The sequence below is a fragment of the Colias eurytheme genome, chromosome 26 (genome assembly GCF_061535395.1).
Source record: "Colias eurytheme isolate Ceu_HAF_F1 chromosome 26, ilColEury1 Martin Lab GWU primary, whole genome shotgun sequence".
In the NCBI taxonomy this organism is placed as follows: domain Eukaryota; kingdom Metazoa; phylum Arthropoda; class Insecta; order Lepidoptera; family Pieridae; genus Colias; species Colias eurytheme.
In genome coordinates, this window is record NC_143005.1 from 7285532 (window position 1) to 7299669 (window position 14138).

The window sequence follows — 14138 nt, forward strand, 5'->3', positions numbered from 1 at the left end:
TTTTCTCTTGTGTATTAGTATATGAGTGACTAGCTGTGCCCCGCGGTTTCACCCGCATTGCTCCGCTCCTATTGGTCTTAGCGTGACGATATATAGCCTACCTATAGCCTTCCTCGATAAATGGGCTATCTAACACCGAAAGAATTTTTCAAATCTGACCAGTAGTTCCTGAGTTTAGCGCGATCAAACAAACAAACAAACTCTTCAGTTTATAATATTAGTATAGATAGTGTAGATAAGGCCGCCCCGTTACACATATTAAAGCTGTTACTATGAGACTTAGTATTTACTTTTAAATTTTAGAAAAATAATATGTGTAATAAAGTGTTAAATCCATACTAATATTATAAATGCGAAAGTAACTCTGTCTGTCTGTCTGTTACTCAATCACGCCTTAACTACTGAACCAATTTGCATGAAATTTGGTATAGAGATATTTTGATACCCGAGAAAGGACATAGGATAGGTTTTATCCCGGAAATCCTACGGGAACGGGTTTTTCTTTGAAAACGCGGGCGAAGCCGCGGGCGGAAAGCTAGTAAATAAATAAAATAAATAACGCAATTGTTGAAATACAATATAACCATAAACAACACGATTTAATCATTATAAAACCATAATTATATATTATCACGCGCGCTCCTTGTAAAAGTATTCAAATGCGTACCGCAATTTAAATCGGTTACAAATCTTTACTTTTCCAAACGTTATCCTCTTTTAAGGTTAGTATTTTACGATTTAACAAAATTATTTAAATCACCATCAAATGAAACAATGTTTAAATAGGACACCAAACCCAGAATAATAATGTGAGGATTTTGGATACGATCAATTTATTTTAACATTAACTTTAATTGAAGAAAATAATCCGTGTTCTATTTATTAGCTTCAGCTTTATTAGCTATGAGAGAATTCCCCAAATTGACTAAGTAGTTTTGGAATTCAGTAGTCATTAGGTACTAAGAAAAAATGATCAAAAATTTATCTTCCATAAGATCGCAACAAAATAATAAACAAATTACATAATTATAACAATTATAATATGATAAAATACTAACTATAATTGTAAATAACAATGTACCTACAAATATAATCTTATTAATATTAAAATATAATATGTCGTTACGCAATCTAGTCAAAATTTAAGCAAGATTTGGTATAGGTACAAGTTAAAAATAAATTAAAATGTACAAAATTTACATTCAATTATTATTTCCAACATAATGCATTAACTACATATTATTATCTACATATTCAAATTGATCCTCTATCCTTATTCTTCTCACATGTCCTTTCCTACCACGTTGCCTGGAAGAGATTGCTGTGTAGCAATAAGGCCGCCTATTGTGCAAAATAATTGTTGCACCTTATTAGTTTGTACTACATTTCTTTAATTGTTTTGTACAATAATGAGTTATAAATAAATAAATAGATAGATTTTCAAATGCTGCATAAAGTCTAGACTGAGTTTTTAATTAATAAATACGTTTAAAAATCACCATTTTATTCTCTTAGTAACAAAACCCTTAAATGTTTCGCAAACCGGATCAAAGGATAATATAAACTTATGAAAAGCAATATGTATACGATTCTTTGACCTTTAAATTAATTTAAATTCATTTATTTCTGAACCTTTTTCGAATCCTCATTACTTCTTCTAGCATAATTGTTGCGTTTTAACAATTAAATTACTTTAATGACTTTCTAAAATTAGTAGGATTAGGCCGGCTACTCACGTACCTGCCGCAAGGGCACAAACAATCTCGGTTTGTCGGCGGTCGGAGCAATTTCAGTTGTTCTCTAAATTGCCCCCGCTTGCATATACACATCACAATAATTAAGGGTCCAATTTCAAAATTGCCCCTCCTGCAGGTGAGTAGCCGGTTTTATATTTTGTATCTTTAATTATACAGTCTTGAATAATACAGATCTTCATGTCAATAATTGAAAATATTTTGAAAATTATTGACAAAGTTTCTAAAGAAATAAAATAAGACTTTAACTTAATAAATACAGCTTGAATATGAATCCAGGCTCCTGAATTAGTAAAACACCGTCTCAGGAGCCAGTGGCTTCTCCTAATTATGTTATTGCCTACGTTCTAAACAAAAGTAACTTAAAAATATAGATAGAAAATTATAATTTATTAATACTACTCAAATTAATTTCATGAAAATACTTACAATTATAAACTGTTCGCCTACGTAATTGTTAGTACATACAATAATAAAAAAAAACATTTAAAATTATTATTTAGTTATTATATAAAACGCTTCAGGCCATCGTGTTCTGGTATTAAACATTCATTTTCAACAGAAAACTGTACAAGATGTTTTTGTTTTTATAGCAAATGTAAATTGACTTTGTCTACCTTCCGTTATGTGGAAATGAATAAATTGTTATGGTTGAGATAAACTATTTGCAGTTTATATTTTTAATCTATATTTCTTTTGTTGTCTATATCTTTTCATGTTTAGTGCGTTATGAGTTCAGTACTTATTATTATAGAAAAACTTTCCAGTATTCCCTTTTTTCTGGGTACAAAAATAAGGCGGTATTGGAGTTTTAGTAATTTGCGTCCTTCTCTTAATTTCTATCTTTTAATTATTATTAGAAACAAATCTTTCGTTCAGCGATTGAGAAGTGAAACCGGAAAAGATGTCGTAAAGACAGCTTTTCTCTCTTTCTACGTCTATGTCTACGAAACTACATCTAACCCCCACAGGAATATTTTTTAATCATTCACTACTGCTATTGGCCCTACTGTGCCTAAATAATGTCTTCCTCGATAAATTGACTGTCCAACAACAACAAAAAATCCACAAATTTCAATACGAACACAGTATACTACACTTAATTTATTACACAGTTTTTGAAATGGGCGTACCGTACCTCAACTTTTAACGGTATTAAAATGCAATTTATTCATGTAATTATGTATTTTGAGTCACGTATCTACACTTAACAGTGAGGTCATTAAATTGATTTAAACATTCGTTTAAACATTAACAAAAGACAATCACCCAGTTTCGTTTGAATGTACCATAACCAGCTGTAAAAACATTTTTTACATACACCTCCGATCTTTTTATTTTTTAACATAAGTAATATTATTATGTATCGGGTTTGTTCATCATAATTTATTTAAACTATATATTTATTATTACATACATCAATTAACTTTACGTGATTAAACGTACGGTACTGACTAACACTATAATTATTTATACAAATACTAATACACTACTAACAACAAACAAATATTAAACCTACAATCTACGAAATAGGTTACATAATATTTGATAAAAATTGACTTAATTTCGCTGACAAATGGTTAATTAAAAGATAGTTAAATAATCGAGAGCGTCTGTAAATGTGACAATGACGTTTAATTTTAATTAAAATCCTCATCAATTCTTCAATTTACACCCCTTTATATTGTTAAGATGTTTCTGTTATAATTCGTTTAATTAAATTCTAACGCAATACTGTATGAATAAATAGCTAAAAATAAATTGAGTTATGCTGTCTTAGTGGAAAGTAGATAACTGATGTATAAGCCCAAAATATATGGTGGTCATAATAAATAATTGTGTGCGAAAGAGATGGAAAATCACACCAAACTAAGTAGCCTATACATTAGTACCTATCCCTACTAATACGCTTTCCCGCTTAAACCTCTCAACCGATTTTGATGAAATTTGGCGCAGACAATCTTTAGACCCTGAGAAAGAACATAGGCTACCTTTTATCAAAACACCACGCGGGCGAAGCCGCGGGCGGAAGCTAGTAAAATATAGATCTTTACAACTACGCAAGAGATTTTCTAGAGTGGTTCTCGAGGAAGTTATATAATTTGTTAAGTTTTAGATAAAGTGAGCGAAGCCGCGAGCGACAAGCTAGTATTTACTAATATGTAATATAATATGCAAATGATTTCCGTTAAAAGAAACTCAAATCTTTATATTATTTTATCACGAAGACTTACCAATTCTAAGGAATATATTTGTATGCAATATGCTCTTTCAACTGATTCCATGAATTATTTTATATTATTTATATTCTTGGAACAATTTCTGTATAACTATTCCTTTAAATTAAAACTAAATACCCTTTAATTAGGAAAAGTATTATTTCCAATGATTTCTTATAAATAACCTAACTAGTTCTAAAAACAATTTATGTTATAAGATCCTCCTAAAAACATGTCAATTGAAAAATAGCATTTACATACCTTTCGGAGTACTTTTTGTCCTCTCCTGCAATTATAAAGATTTAATTTATTTTGCCGGACTCTTTTATCAAATTAATGTAAACGTTATTGCATAATTTAGATTATTATTTCGTTTGAATTAACAACCTTGACGATCGTGAACACAAAATGGCGCTAAATCTTATATTCTTAATTTGAACGCATTCTAGGTATCATTTTTTTTTTAAATAGAGCAAGCAAAGGAGCAAATAGGCTATCTATAGTTAAGAAGCCTTTAAACTAGCAACACTGGTTGTGTTCAGGTATTTTAATAAAAAATACATAACACATTTAAGTAAATACATACATTTTGTAGTAGTTAACTGTAGTGTTATTGTTTACAATACACATATTGTGTATTCAATTTTATTTAAAAGCAGGCCATTTTCAATAACTGGTACGCCTGATAATCATGAATGTAGGAAATCAACCAGAACGTAAATAATGTATTAAATACGTGACCAATGTTTGAATCATTGAGCAGAGTAGTTTTTAGTGAAAATTGATTCGTTTGTGACTGAAAGTATGTAGTAATGTTGAAAAAAATCTGTCTATTATTTTCACTTACTGATACTTTTTCTTTATTTATTTCAACCAATTCATTATTTAATTTCCATAGATAATATATTGTAATATACTCTAGTTCTGTAAGCAAATAGTTAACTCTCTTTACCAACACTAATTCTGATGTAACTGCATGTAGTAGGTACAAAATAAAAGATTTATATTGTTACAAGCGGTCCGCCCCGGCTTCGCCCGTGGTACATATTTCGCAATAAAAGGTAGCCTATGTTCTTTCTCAGGGTCTAAAGATAAATAATAGTCGGTGCCAAATATCATCAAAATCGCGGGAAAGCGTTGTTACGCTGACAGACAGACAGACAGTTACTTTCGCATTTATATTAGTAGGGATAATATCCAATTATAAAATTAAAATAATTATTTCATCACCACAATTGAGCTTTCAAATTTTTAACGTTCAACCGAATAAAAAATTATCTTTTAAAATAGAATGTTTTAGAATAAAACAAAGAAACAATGCTTTTATATGGAAGCATTAATATCTATTTTTGCACTCACTCCCGTCAGGCGTCTAAGTGCGTTGTCACTATATGTTTTCATACTCATTTTATAGACATGGGGTTTTATCTGTTTAATATATGATCCTAATGTTATTTATTATTGTGAATAATACACAATAATTATATTTTAATGTAATATCGTAAATTAAATCCTTAAAAGTCCAAAATATTGGAATATCGTAAATTAAATTCTCAAAACTTATTTCACTTTACTTTTGAAGCTTTTCGGAAAACTCATTTTAAAACTCTTTGGAAAGCGAGTTAAAATAAGGTAAAGCAACGATATGATGCTTCATTGATTAAAATATAGCCTTTATGTACTCCCAATAAATACAAATATAGAGGTAGGTTCACATTATGCATAATATGATTCAAAATGTGCATTGTGTAATGTGTTCATATGTGCAATATGTATACAGTATACACATCAACTTAAAGCTCTAACATATTTTGAAGAATAAGAAGAGCTTTTATATATTTCATATTTTGACTTCACACCTTAATTCATTCAGGAATTATACATGTTTTTTTATAAGTAACTAGCGGTCCGCCCCGGCTTCGCCCGTCGTACATATTATGAAAAATAGATGTTGGCCGATTCTCAGACTTACCCGATATGCACAGAAAATTTCTTGAGAATCGGTCCACCCGTTTCGGAGGAGTATGCAGACTAACATTGTGACACGAGAATTTTATATATAAGAAGATTACATTGATTGTTACATCCCTGCGATGCATTGCTACTATAAAACATAAAAAATCTACATAAACTAACAAAACACATCCTGTAGGGTAAAACCTTCATTGATGTCATTAACAGTTTACTTCCAATACATTTTTTAGCATGAAGAGGGTTAGACCCTCATTATTCCTAATTTCATTTCATAAATTCACACACACAGGTGTTGTTTTAAAACTTTGTCTAAAAATATATACCTACGGCTTATAATAATAAATTATAAACAAAATTAACAAAACACATGAAGATTAATAACGGGCGATTTTAATTTAATATTGTGAAACTCTGGTATCAATTTTACAAATACATTTTGAATTATAATCAAAACATTGTGAAAAGGAACGCAGATATGCAATTGGCAGAAATGAAAAGGAGGGAAATACCTAAAAAAGTTTCTTCTAGAATAATTTAATAAGTTTACGCTTTGTTAATATACCTATTTGTTGTATAATAGGTATGTACGTACAATTAAAGTTGCTCCATAGTTTACGTACCTATTTGATTATTTAATTTATTAATCTTTATATTCACACAAGAAAAACTTTAACTACTTACCCACTCTTTAATTAAAAATAACCACAAAAAATATATCGGGAATTGAGCATGAAAATAAGATTATTGCCATTCCTACTTTATGTCAAGGTCTATCTAAAAAAATATTTTAATATTTGGTTACGGATAACCGCATTTCGGTTATCTGGACCAATGTATTGATATCTATATCATTGTGTTTGCTTACGAAGGGCTCTTTAATAAAACCCGGACAAAAAAACATAATATTTTTTCAATATTAGTATTGGTAACCACTTCTTAGCTTTTCATCAGGCGAGATTGTGGTCAAGCGCTTTCCCTGTCTGCAATAAAAAAAATGTGCCTGTATGTATTTCACTAAAGTATAAACTGTTATTTATCAACATCTCGGTTAAATGGGTCGTCGTTTCGCACTATTTTAGAGAATATTATATTATACTAGCGGTCCGCCCCGGCTTCGCCCGTGGTACATATGAAAAATAGATGTTGGCCGATTCTCAGACTTACCCGATATGCACAGAAAATTTCATGAGAATCGGTCCACCCGTTTCGGAGGAGTATGCAGACATGATGCAGACTAACATTGTGACACGAGAATTTTATATATATTACTAGCGGTCCGCCCCGGCTTCGCCCGTGGTACATATGAAAAATAGATGTTGGCCGATTCTCAGACTTACCCGATATGCACAGAAAATTTCATGAGAATCGGTCCACCCGTTTCGGAGGAGTATGCAGACTAACGTTGTGACACGAGAATTTTATATATAAGACTAGCGGTCCGCCCCGGCTTCGCCCGTGGTACATATGAAAAATAGATGTTGGCCGATTCTCAGACTTACCCGATATGCACAGAAAATTTCATGAGAATCGGTCCACCCGTTTCGGAGGAGTATGCAGACTAACATTGTGACACGAGAATTTTATATATAATAAGATATATATATATTAGAATTTTATATATAGTTCACACATCGTGATGATAAAAGTATCTTTGTTTTCACACATTGTAGATTTATTAAATGTGGTACGTGTAGATCATCATATCTTAGAATTACGACCAGCGGATAGCACTATCACAACGTCTTCTAATAAATAAATTGTATTTGAAAAAACCTTACACAATTCAAATAATGTTCAACTTTTTGACTATTTTGTAAACATGTGCATAATATAACAAACATGAACCTCATTTTTAATTAGAAAGCACAATATATTCATACTGATGTTTGAGTAACATCAGTGTGAAAGAAGAACCTATATCCTTCGTAATAACATTCAGAATCACTTATCAATTTGTATCGTTTATCATTTTATGATTATAGGTAAATAATGAATAAAAGAAAGTCGTTTATAAAATCCTATCTTACATGATCATCTCAACCTTTTTCCATTTATATTTAAACTTGATTAAAGATAAGATAATATTAAAAATTCAATAAGATGACATCCTATCTAACCCGTCTTCAAAGATCCGACGGATCCCAAATTTTGCATAATTTTTTCCTACATGCTATTGCTTTTAACGTAATATTCATTGATGGAATTCTAACCTATACATATTGAATCATATTTATAACCCAAAGCTTTGGAAACTTAATTATTGAGTAAGTAAAAAAATTACCTAATACCACAGACTAATAATAATATACTACGCTAATACCGAATTAAATCCAGACTTTTTCAGCCGTTAGATAGTTGTGGTTTAGTAACTATTCTTCCATACGGTACATATTTATGATATATTTAAATATTTATTCTTTCAAACGAATATTCGTATTTATAATTATAACTAGCTTCCGCCCGCGACTCCGTCCGCGCGGATGTCGGTCTTCGCGTGGATGGTTTATTTCTCCATTTTGAGTAACTCTGACAATAACATCTTATAAAATATATCTATTGGACTCAAATACGGCTAGGCCTATAATAATACCCAACGTGTGTTCGCTGTTCTCCAGAACAACGTCTATGGATAAAACTGAAAAATTAAGATTATTTTTTTTCTTCGTATTTTTTCAGGATAAAAAGTATCCTATTTTACGCCTAGGATAATAAGGTATAATTATACCAAGTTTCATCGAAATCGAACCGTTAGTTTTCACGTGACGTCTTCACATACAGACAGACAGACAGACAGACAGACAAAAATTTTTTTAATCACATATTTGGGTTTGGTATCGATCCAGTAACACCCCCTGCTATTTATTTTTTCAATATTTTCAATGTACAGAATTGACCCTTCTACAGATTTATTATATGTATAGATAAAAATATTTGCTGTCCCGGCAAACGTTGTTTTGCCTTACTTTCACTTAGGGGTGTGAAAAATATTATATGTATATTGTCCGATTCTCTGACCACGGTACACAATATGCACACAAAGTTTCAGAAACGGTCATAGGTACCGCTACAAATAGGTACCACGACAGGAGGATTTTATAAATTAGAGATTAACAAATCCTTCATATAAGCGACTTTATGTAATGTAAAATACAGTGCAATAAAGCTATAAACACATTTAACGTGGCGTTTAAGCTCGGATTAAATGAAATAATTGATATCTCTATTGTGGAGATGTGACAATGCAGTATTGTTAGGACGGATGGTGTCTCTCGTGTGATATATCATAAAGAGTTTTAATGCTATTGTTTGTTTAGCGGGAAATACAGACAGCTATTTATTTTATACTTGTGTATTTATGAGATTTTGGTGTGATGAGCTTAGCTTAAAAATGACGGAATTCAATACAATTCACTCATATACCTACATTCATCTATGTTTAAAGTGAATTACCATGCGTATAAAATGGCGTTAAAGCGTTTAAAATAAGAATTTTCAGCACAAACTAAATTATAGAATAAATGTCTTTTAAAATATTGAATTGGCCTAGAAAAGCTTTTGATGATATCAATTTATTTATAGTTTATATAAAAATTAATCGCAAAATGTGTTGGTAAGCGCATAACTCGAGAACGGCTGAACCGATTTCGATAATTCTTTTTTTATTATATTCCTTGAAGTACGAGGATGGTTCTTATGTAGAGAAAACGTAAATAATTATGTACCACGGGCGAAGCCGGGGCGGACCGCTAGTAGTTTATACAAAAAGGTATACCTAGCATATATTCAAGCAAATGTTGATATTTTATTGAAAAAATTAATTGCTTATGACTGTGTGTATGTATGCGGAATATATGGTCACTAATCACTACCTAATATAAAACAAAGTCGCTTTCTCTGTCTATATGTCACTATGTATGCTTATAAATCTTTAAAACTACGCAACGGATTTTGATGAAAAGCGGGCAAAGACGCGGGCGGAAAGCTAGTTATTTATTATAAAATAGCACTTACTTTACCAATGATATTTTCTAGCCCATTTCATCAACATTTCTTCAAAATAAAAAAATTATAACACCCATATTTTTCTTCATAGGTTAAAAAGCTTAGAAAAAAAACTATATTCTAAATTCAAAACATAAATAACGATGCTCTTACAAAGTTAAAAACATTAACAGATACTTTGGCCATTCACCAAGTAAGTACTTAGTGTTGCTAGTTCATTTATTTAGTTAAGAATAATTCTTTAAAACAAATTACAGGATAGTGTTGCCAGCAATATTTTAAAACTTCTTAAATTAATTTTCTTAATAAATGGAGGAATGTGGATTTGATTTGATTTTTTTTATTATATGTTGCACTAACGTTCTCTTAACGCAGGTAGAATATTATGGATAACTGTTTTATGAAATCTTACATGGAAAAATATGTACATTTTGTAGGTATATAAAATATTAAAACGGTCGATAACCTTGTTAAAGTTGCCACAAAATGCTTTACAGTCAAAAATCGAATTGGATAAAACCAGAGACACCGAACCAGGGCCCCAAGTCTGCTATTTTTTATAAATTCGTCATTCCAACACGATCCCATTGTCATTTTGATAAAAGTTTGTAATCTGCTAAATTCATAATGGTCGATCAGTGGTCGGTCAGTGGTCTCGTAATGGAATCGTGGCAGAATGACATTGTCGTATTGCCATTATTATAAAACCCGGTAGTAGAAATGATTTTCGAAAAACTACTACTAAATTTTAACATTTACTCATGCCAGATTTCATTTTTAAACATTTTTACATATTATTTAATAATGTTATAAGCAATCTGAAGTAGTAAGAAGTTCGTAAATAGCAAAAACATTAAAATGTGTAACGCGGATAAAAGTGAAACTCAATAATGTTTTATCTGTTTAGCTGTCAAAGTCAAATGTGACATTACTACTTGTTTACAATTCTAGCGGCCGGTGTTTAGCTATTTATTTTCATTGTGTTTTATTTATTTATAATATTGAAAAATGGTGCTAATAGAGCAAATTTCGGCTCTAATTGATTTTTTGGAAAACCACCAAGACCTGGCGCTTGGCTACTGCAGCCGCACCAATGAAGGGCGAAGTTTAAGCAAAAGATATTGGATGGAATGCGCCCAAATTTTAAATTCCATATCGGTGGACTGCCCCAATAAAACTCCCGCAGAATGGCGCACAGTAAGTACCTATATACAGTATTATTTAATAATAGGTATGCAAAATGTATCATTAATATAATTTTTGCACTTTTTTAGTTCTACAATGAATACAAAAGCAAAACCTTAAAGAAAATTAAATCACAGAAGAGTGAAATAAGTGCAACAGGTAAGCAATTCTTTTCTTCTGGCAGCCTTGCTGAATTATAGTGGAAAGCATATAGTAATAATATTGTATAATTTGCATTTAAGGTAAGTTAATGCAGTACTCGGGGTAGCGTATTTTCTTCGATTATTATTTTGTAGATCACGCCCCAAGTGTTAATCAGTATTGCCTACGTTTTTTTATGTATAGATTTTATTTAAGTTGTATGTTATTCGTTTTTTGTTATTTTGATTTTGTATAAATTTATATTTTATACCTATAGATTTTCTTTAAAAATGAAAAAATGTATTACTTACTGTCACCATTAGTTGAATAATATAATCATGTTAATAAAATAATTTTAGTTTCAATTATTGTTGTTTTATTCGCAATTCAAATTCAAAAATAATTATTAATATTATGAAACTTAATATAATTAATCTATGTAGATTTGATTAGATAATTGCCTACCATCTACTACACAAGATAATGTTTAGTACCTACTTACCTACTTAAAATTAGCTTTTTCTTATGCCATTTAATTAATGATCATGAATCATTTTTCATATGTTCGATTCAAAAACAGTGTATGAAGAACTTAAATTAATAAATTCTACTATGTAAGTGTAAGATGAAATGATGGCGATGTAGAATTACCTATATATTTATAAGTTTTAACCATATTTTTTATTAAATAATAACACCTGCTAATTTTTTTTTACATATTTCAATTGTACAGACACTACTTTTCTACAATTTTATTATATGTATTGATAACGTAGGTATTAATAAATAAAGGTAGGTAGGCTTCGTAACACCTAATTCCGTAGGTAGGTACCTATACTACCTTATCATATAGAAATTTTAAAATGATAGAATCAAAAAAATAGCACTGATGAATGGATAAAGAAAACTAAGCTAAAGATTTTAACTAATTAATAGTCCTATTTAAATTGTTGGCTTACAGCTAAATCACTAAAATACCTAAGGGATTAGAAACATTGAGAAAACAACTTCAATAAAAAATCAACAAAATTCAATTTAATGTAACTAGATAAGGAAAAATGACGATAACAATTAACTATTTGTTAATTTCGACATTTTAATATCAGCTACACTCGACAGGGGGACTTATTTATATAATTCAGTTTTTTGTTAGTGTATAAACAAGACAAGAGGTAACCATTTTTATTCAAGTAGGTAGGTATATGAACATATTCAATGAAATTAAAACACATTATTTAGGTATCTTATTTTGTATTGTATCTTTTAAAAACACGTTTTGCAAATTTCGAAATGATTTTTTTTCATTAAATAATTTCAATCTTCTATTTTCATTATTGCTTCTGTTAAAAAAATCGCTTTCTATATCGAAGGCGTTCAAAACTGAAAGAGAAATTAGTGATATTTAAATTTTGTATTATAGGTACTGTGTATAATATATTTAAAGACAAGTAATGTTTCACTCAGTAAATGTTTAATCAAAACCTCACATTTCCAAATTTAATTTCAAAATCTTAGCTAAGATTCTCATCATTTTTATCAGTAATTTGGTACATCAGATTGACTGAAACACTACTTTAGATGACACAACTAAAACAAAATGCAGATGTTGTAGTCAGTTAGTTATTTACATTTTACTGTTTTCTCCAAAATCAGAAAAAGTGGAAAAGTGAGGTTTTGTTCTTCACCTCCTCAATTAGTAAAAGTTTGGGCAGTAGGTAGAAATTTCTACTTTCTACCCAATACTTACAATCATAACATTAAGAGAATGGAAGCCCTTTCTGTTATAATATCGCTCCTCATGTATGTGTGGTCTTAATATTGCTACATGTGTGCCGTCAATACAACCCAGGACGCCAGGAAATTTAAATTTCTGATAGAACCTGAAAACTTTTTAACTAAGTAATTCTGATAAGGTACAACAGGCAATACAAACAAAACATCAGGGTATATTTAATTTCTCACTTGGCCTTTATAATATTCCTTTCATCACATTGTGTAGGCCATTTAATATATTTGTGGTATATTTTATTGAGTGCCTTTGTCACTTCATTAATTGATCTTGACACAGTAATTTGTGCAACATTATGGAGGGCACTCTGTCCAATCAAAGTTTGATAGGACCCTGATGCATAAAATGCAAGTGCTATTAGAATCTGCAATAAAAAATATAACAAATCAACTATTTCGTGTTTATAGCTACAGAACAATAAATCAATGAAAATCAAATTCAGATTACTAACCTTCATTTCTGCCGATATGCTATCGTTTCGACGCGGTCTGGCCATAAGGGGAATGAGTTCTTCAATTAACCCCCTTACTGAGTCCTTTCCAAGGCGAAACGTTTTTACAAATTCCGCCTCGGAAATATCAATAAAGGGGTTTGTACTAATTCTCGTCAAGCGACGGGCTCGACGACGTCTTTTGCATTCCGCCCGTCTTCTTTCTCTAGCATCCACTGCGGCTAGCTCGAGAATATTTCCTCGTAGTGAATACATTTCTCCACTCAATATTTCACAAAGTACAATACAAACACGATAGATAACAAACTCTTTTCGACAACCGAGCTATTATAAGCAATGACTGCACAATGACGATCCAATGGTAGGTCAATGATCAAAGGAACTGTCAAAATTTTAGCAGATTACCCCATACGTCAGTCATTCATTTGTCATTATGTACGAGATTACCATTCTAAGCCATTTCTTTCAATGGAATGTCAGTGGTTGACCATTGGAAAGTCATAATGACACCATTATAATAGTAGATTACCAAACTTGTCAAAATCAACAATTTTGAAATCAATGATAGACCATTCTGACACTATTGTAATAGCAGACTTGAGGCCCTGGATTAATAACGTCAT

General features: G+C 30.6%; 1 protein-coding gene across 2 annotated transcripts; it reads left to right on the top strand.

The window, feature by feature from the left end:
- Positions 1–10486: 10486 nt before the first annotated feature.
- On the top strand, positions 10487–11635 carry LOC149897265 (uncharacterized). Of its 2 annotated transcripts, XM_090116789.1 has the most exons (3): positions 10487–11146; positions 11224–11293; positions 11377–11635. In XM_090116789.1, the coding sequence occupies exons 1-3, from the start codon at positions 10958–10960 to the stop codon at positions 11400–11402; spliced, it is 285 nt and encodes a 94-aa protein (XP_089972915.1). In that variant the 5' UTR covers positions 10487–10957; the 3' UTR covers positions 11403–11635. The 2 variants fall into 2 exon arrangements, with proteins under 2 accessions (XP_089972915.1, XP_089972914.1); XM_090116788.1 differs by having other exon boundaries at positions 11224–11635.
- Positions 11636–14138: the final 2503 nt, after the last annotated feature.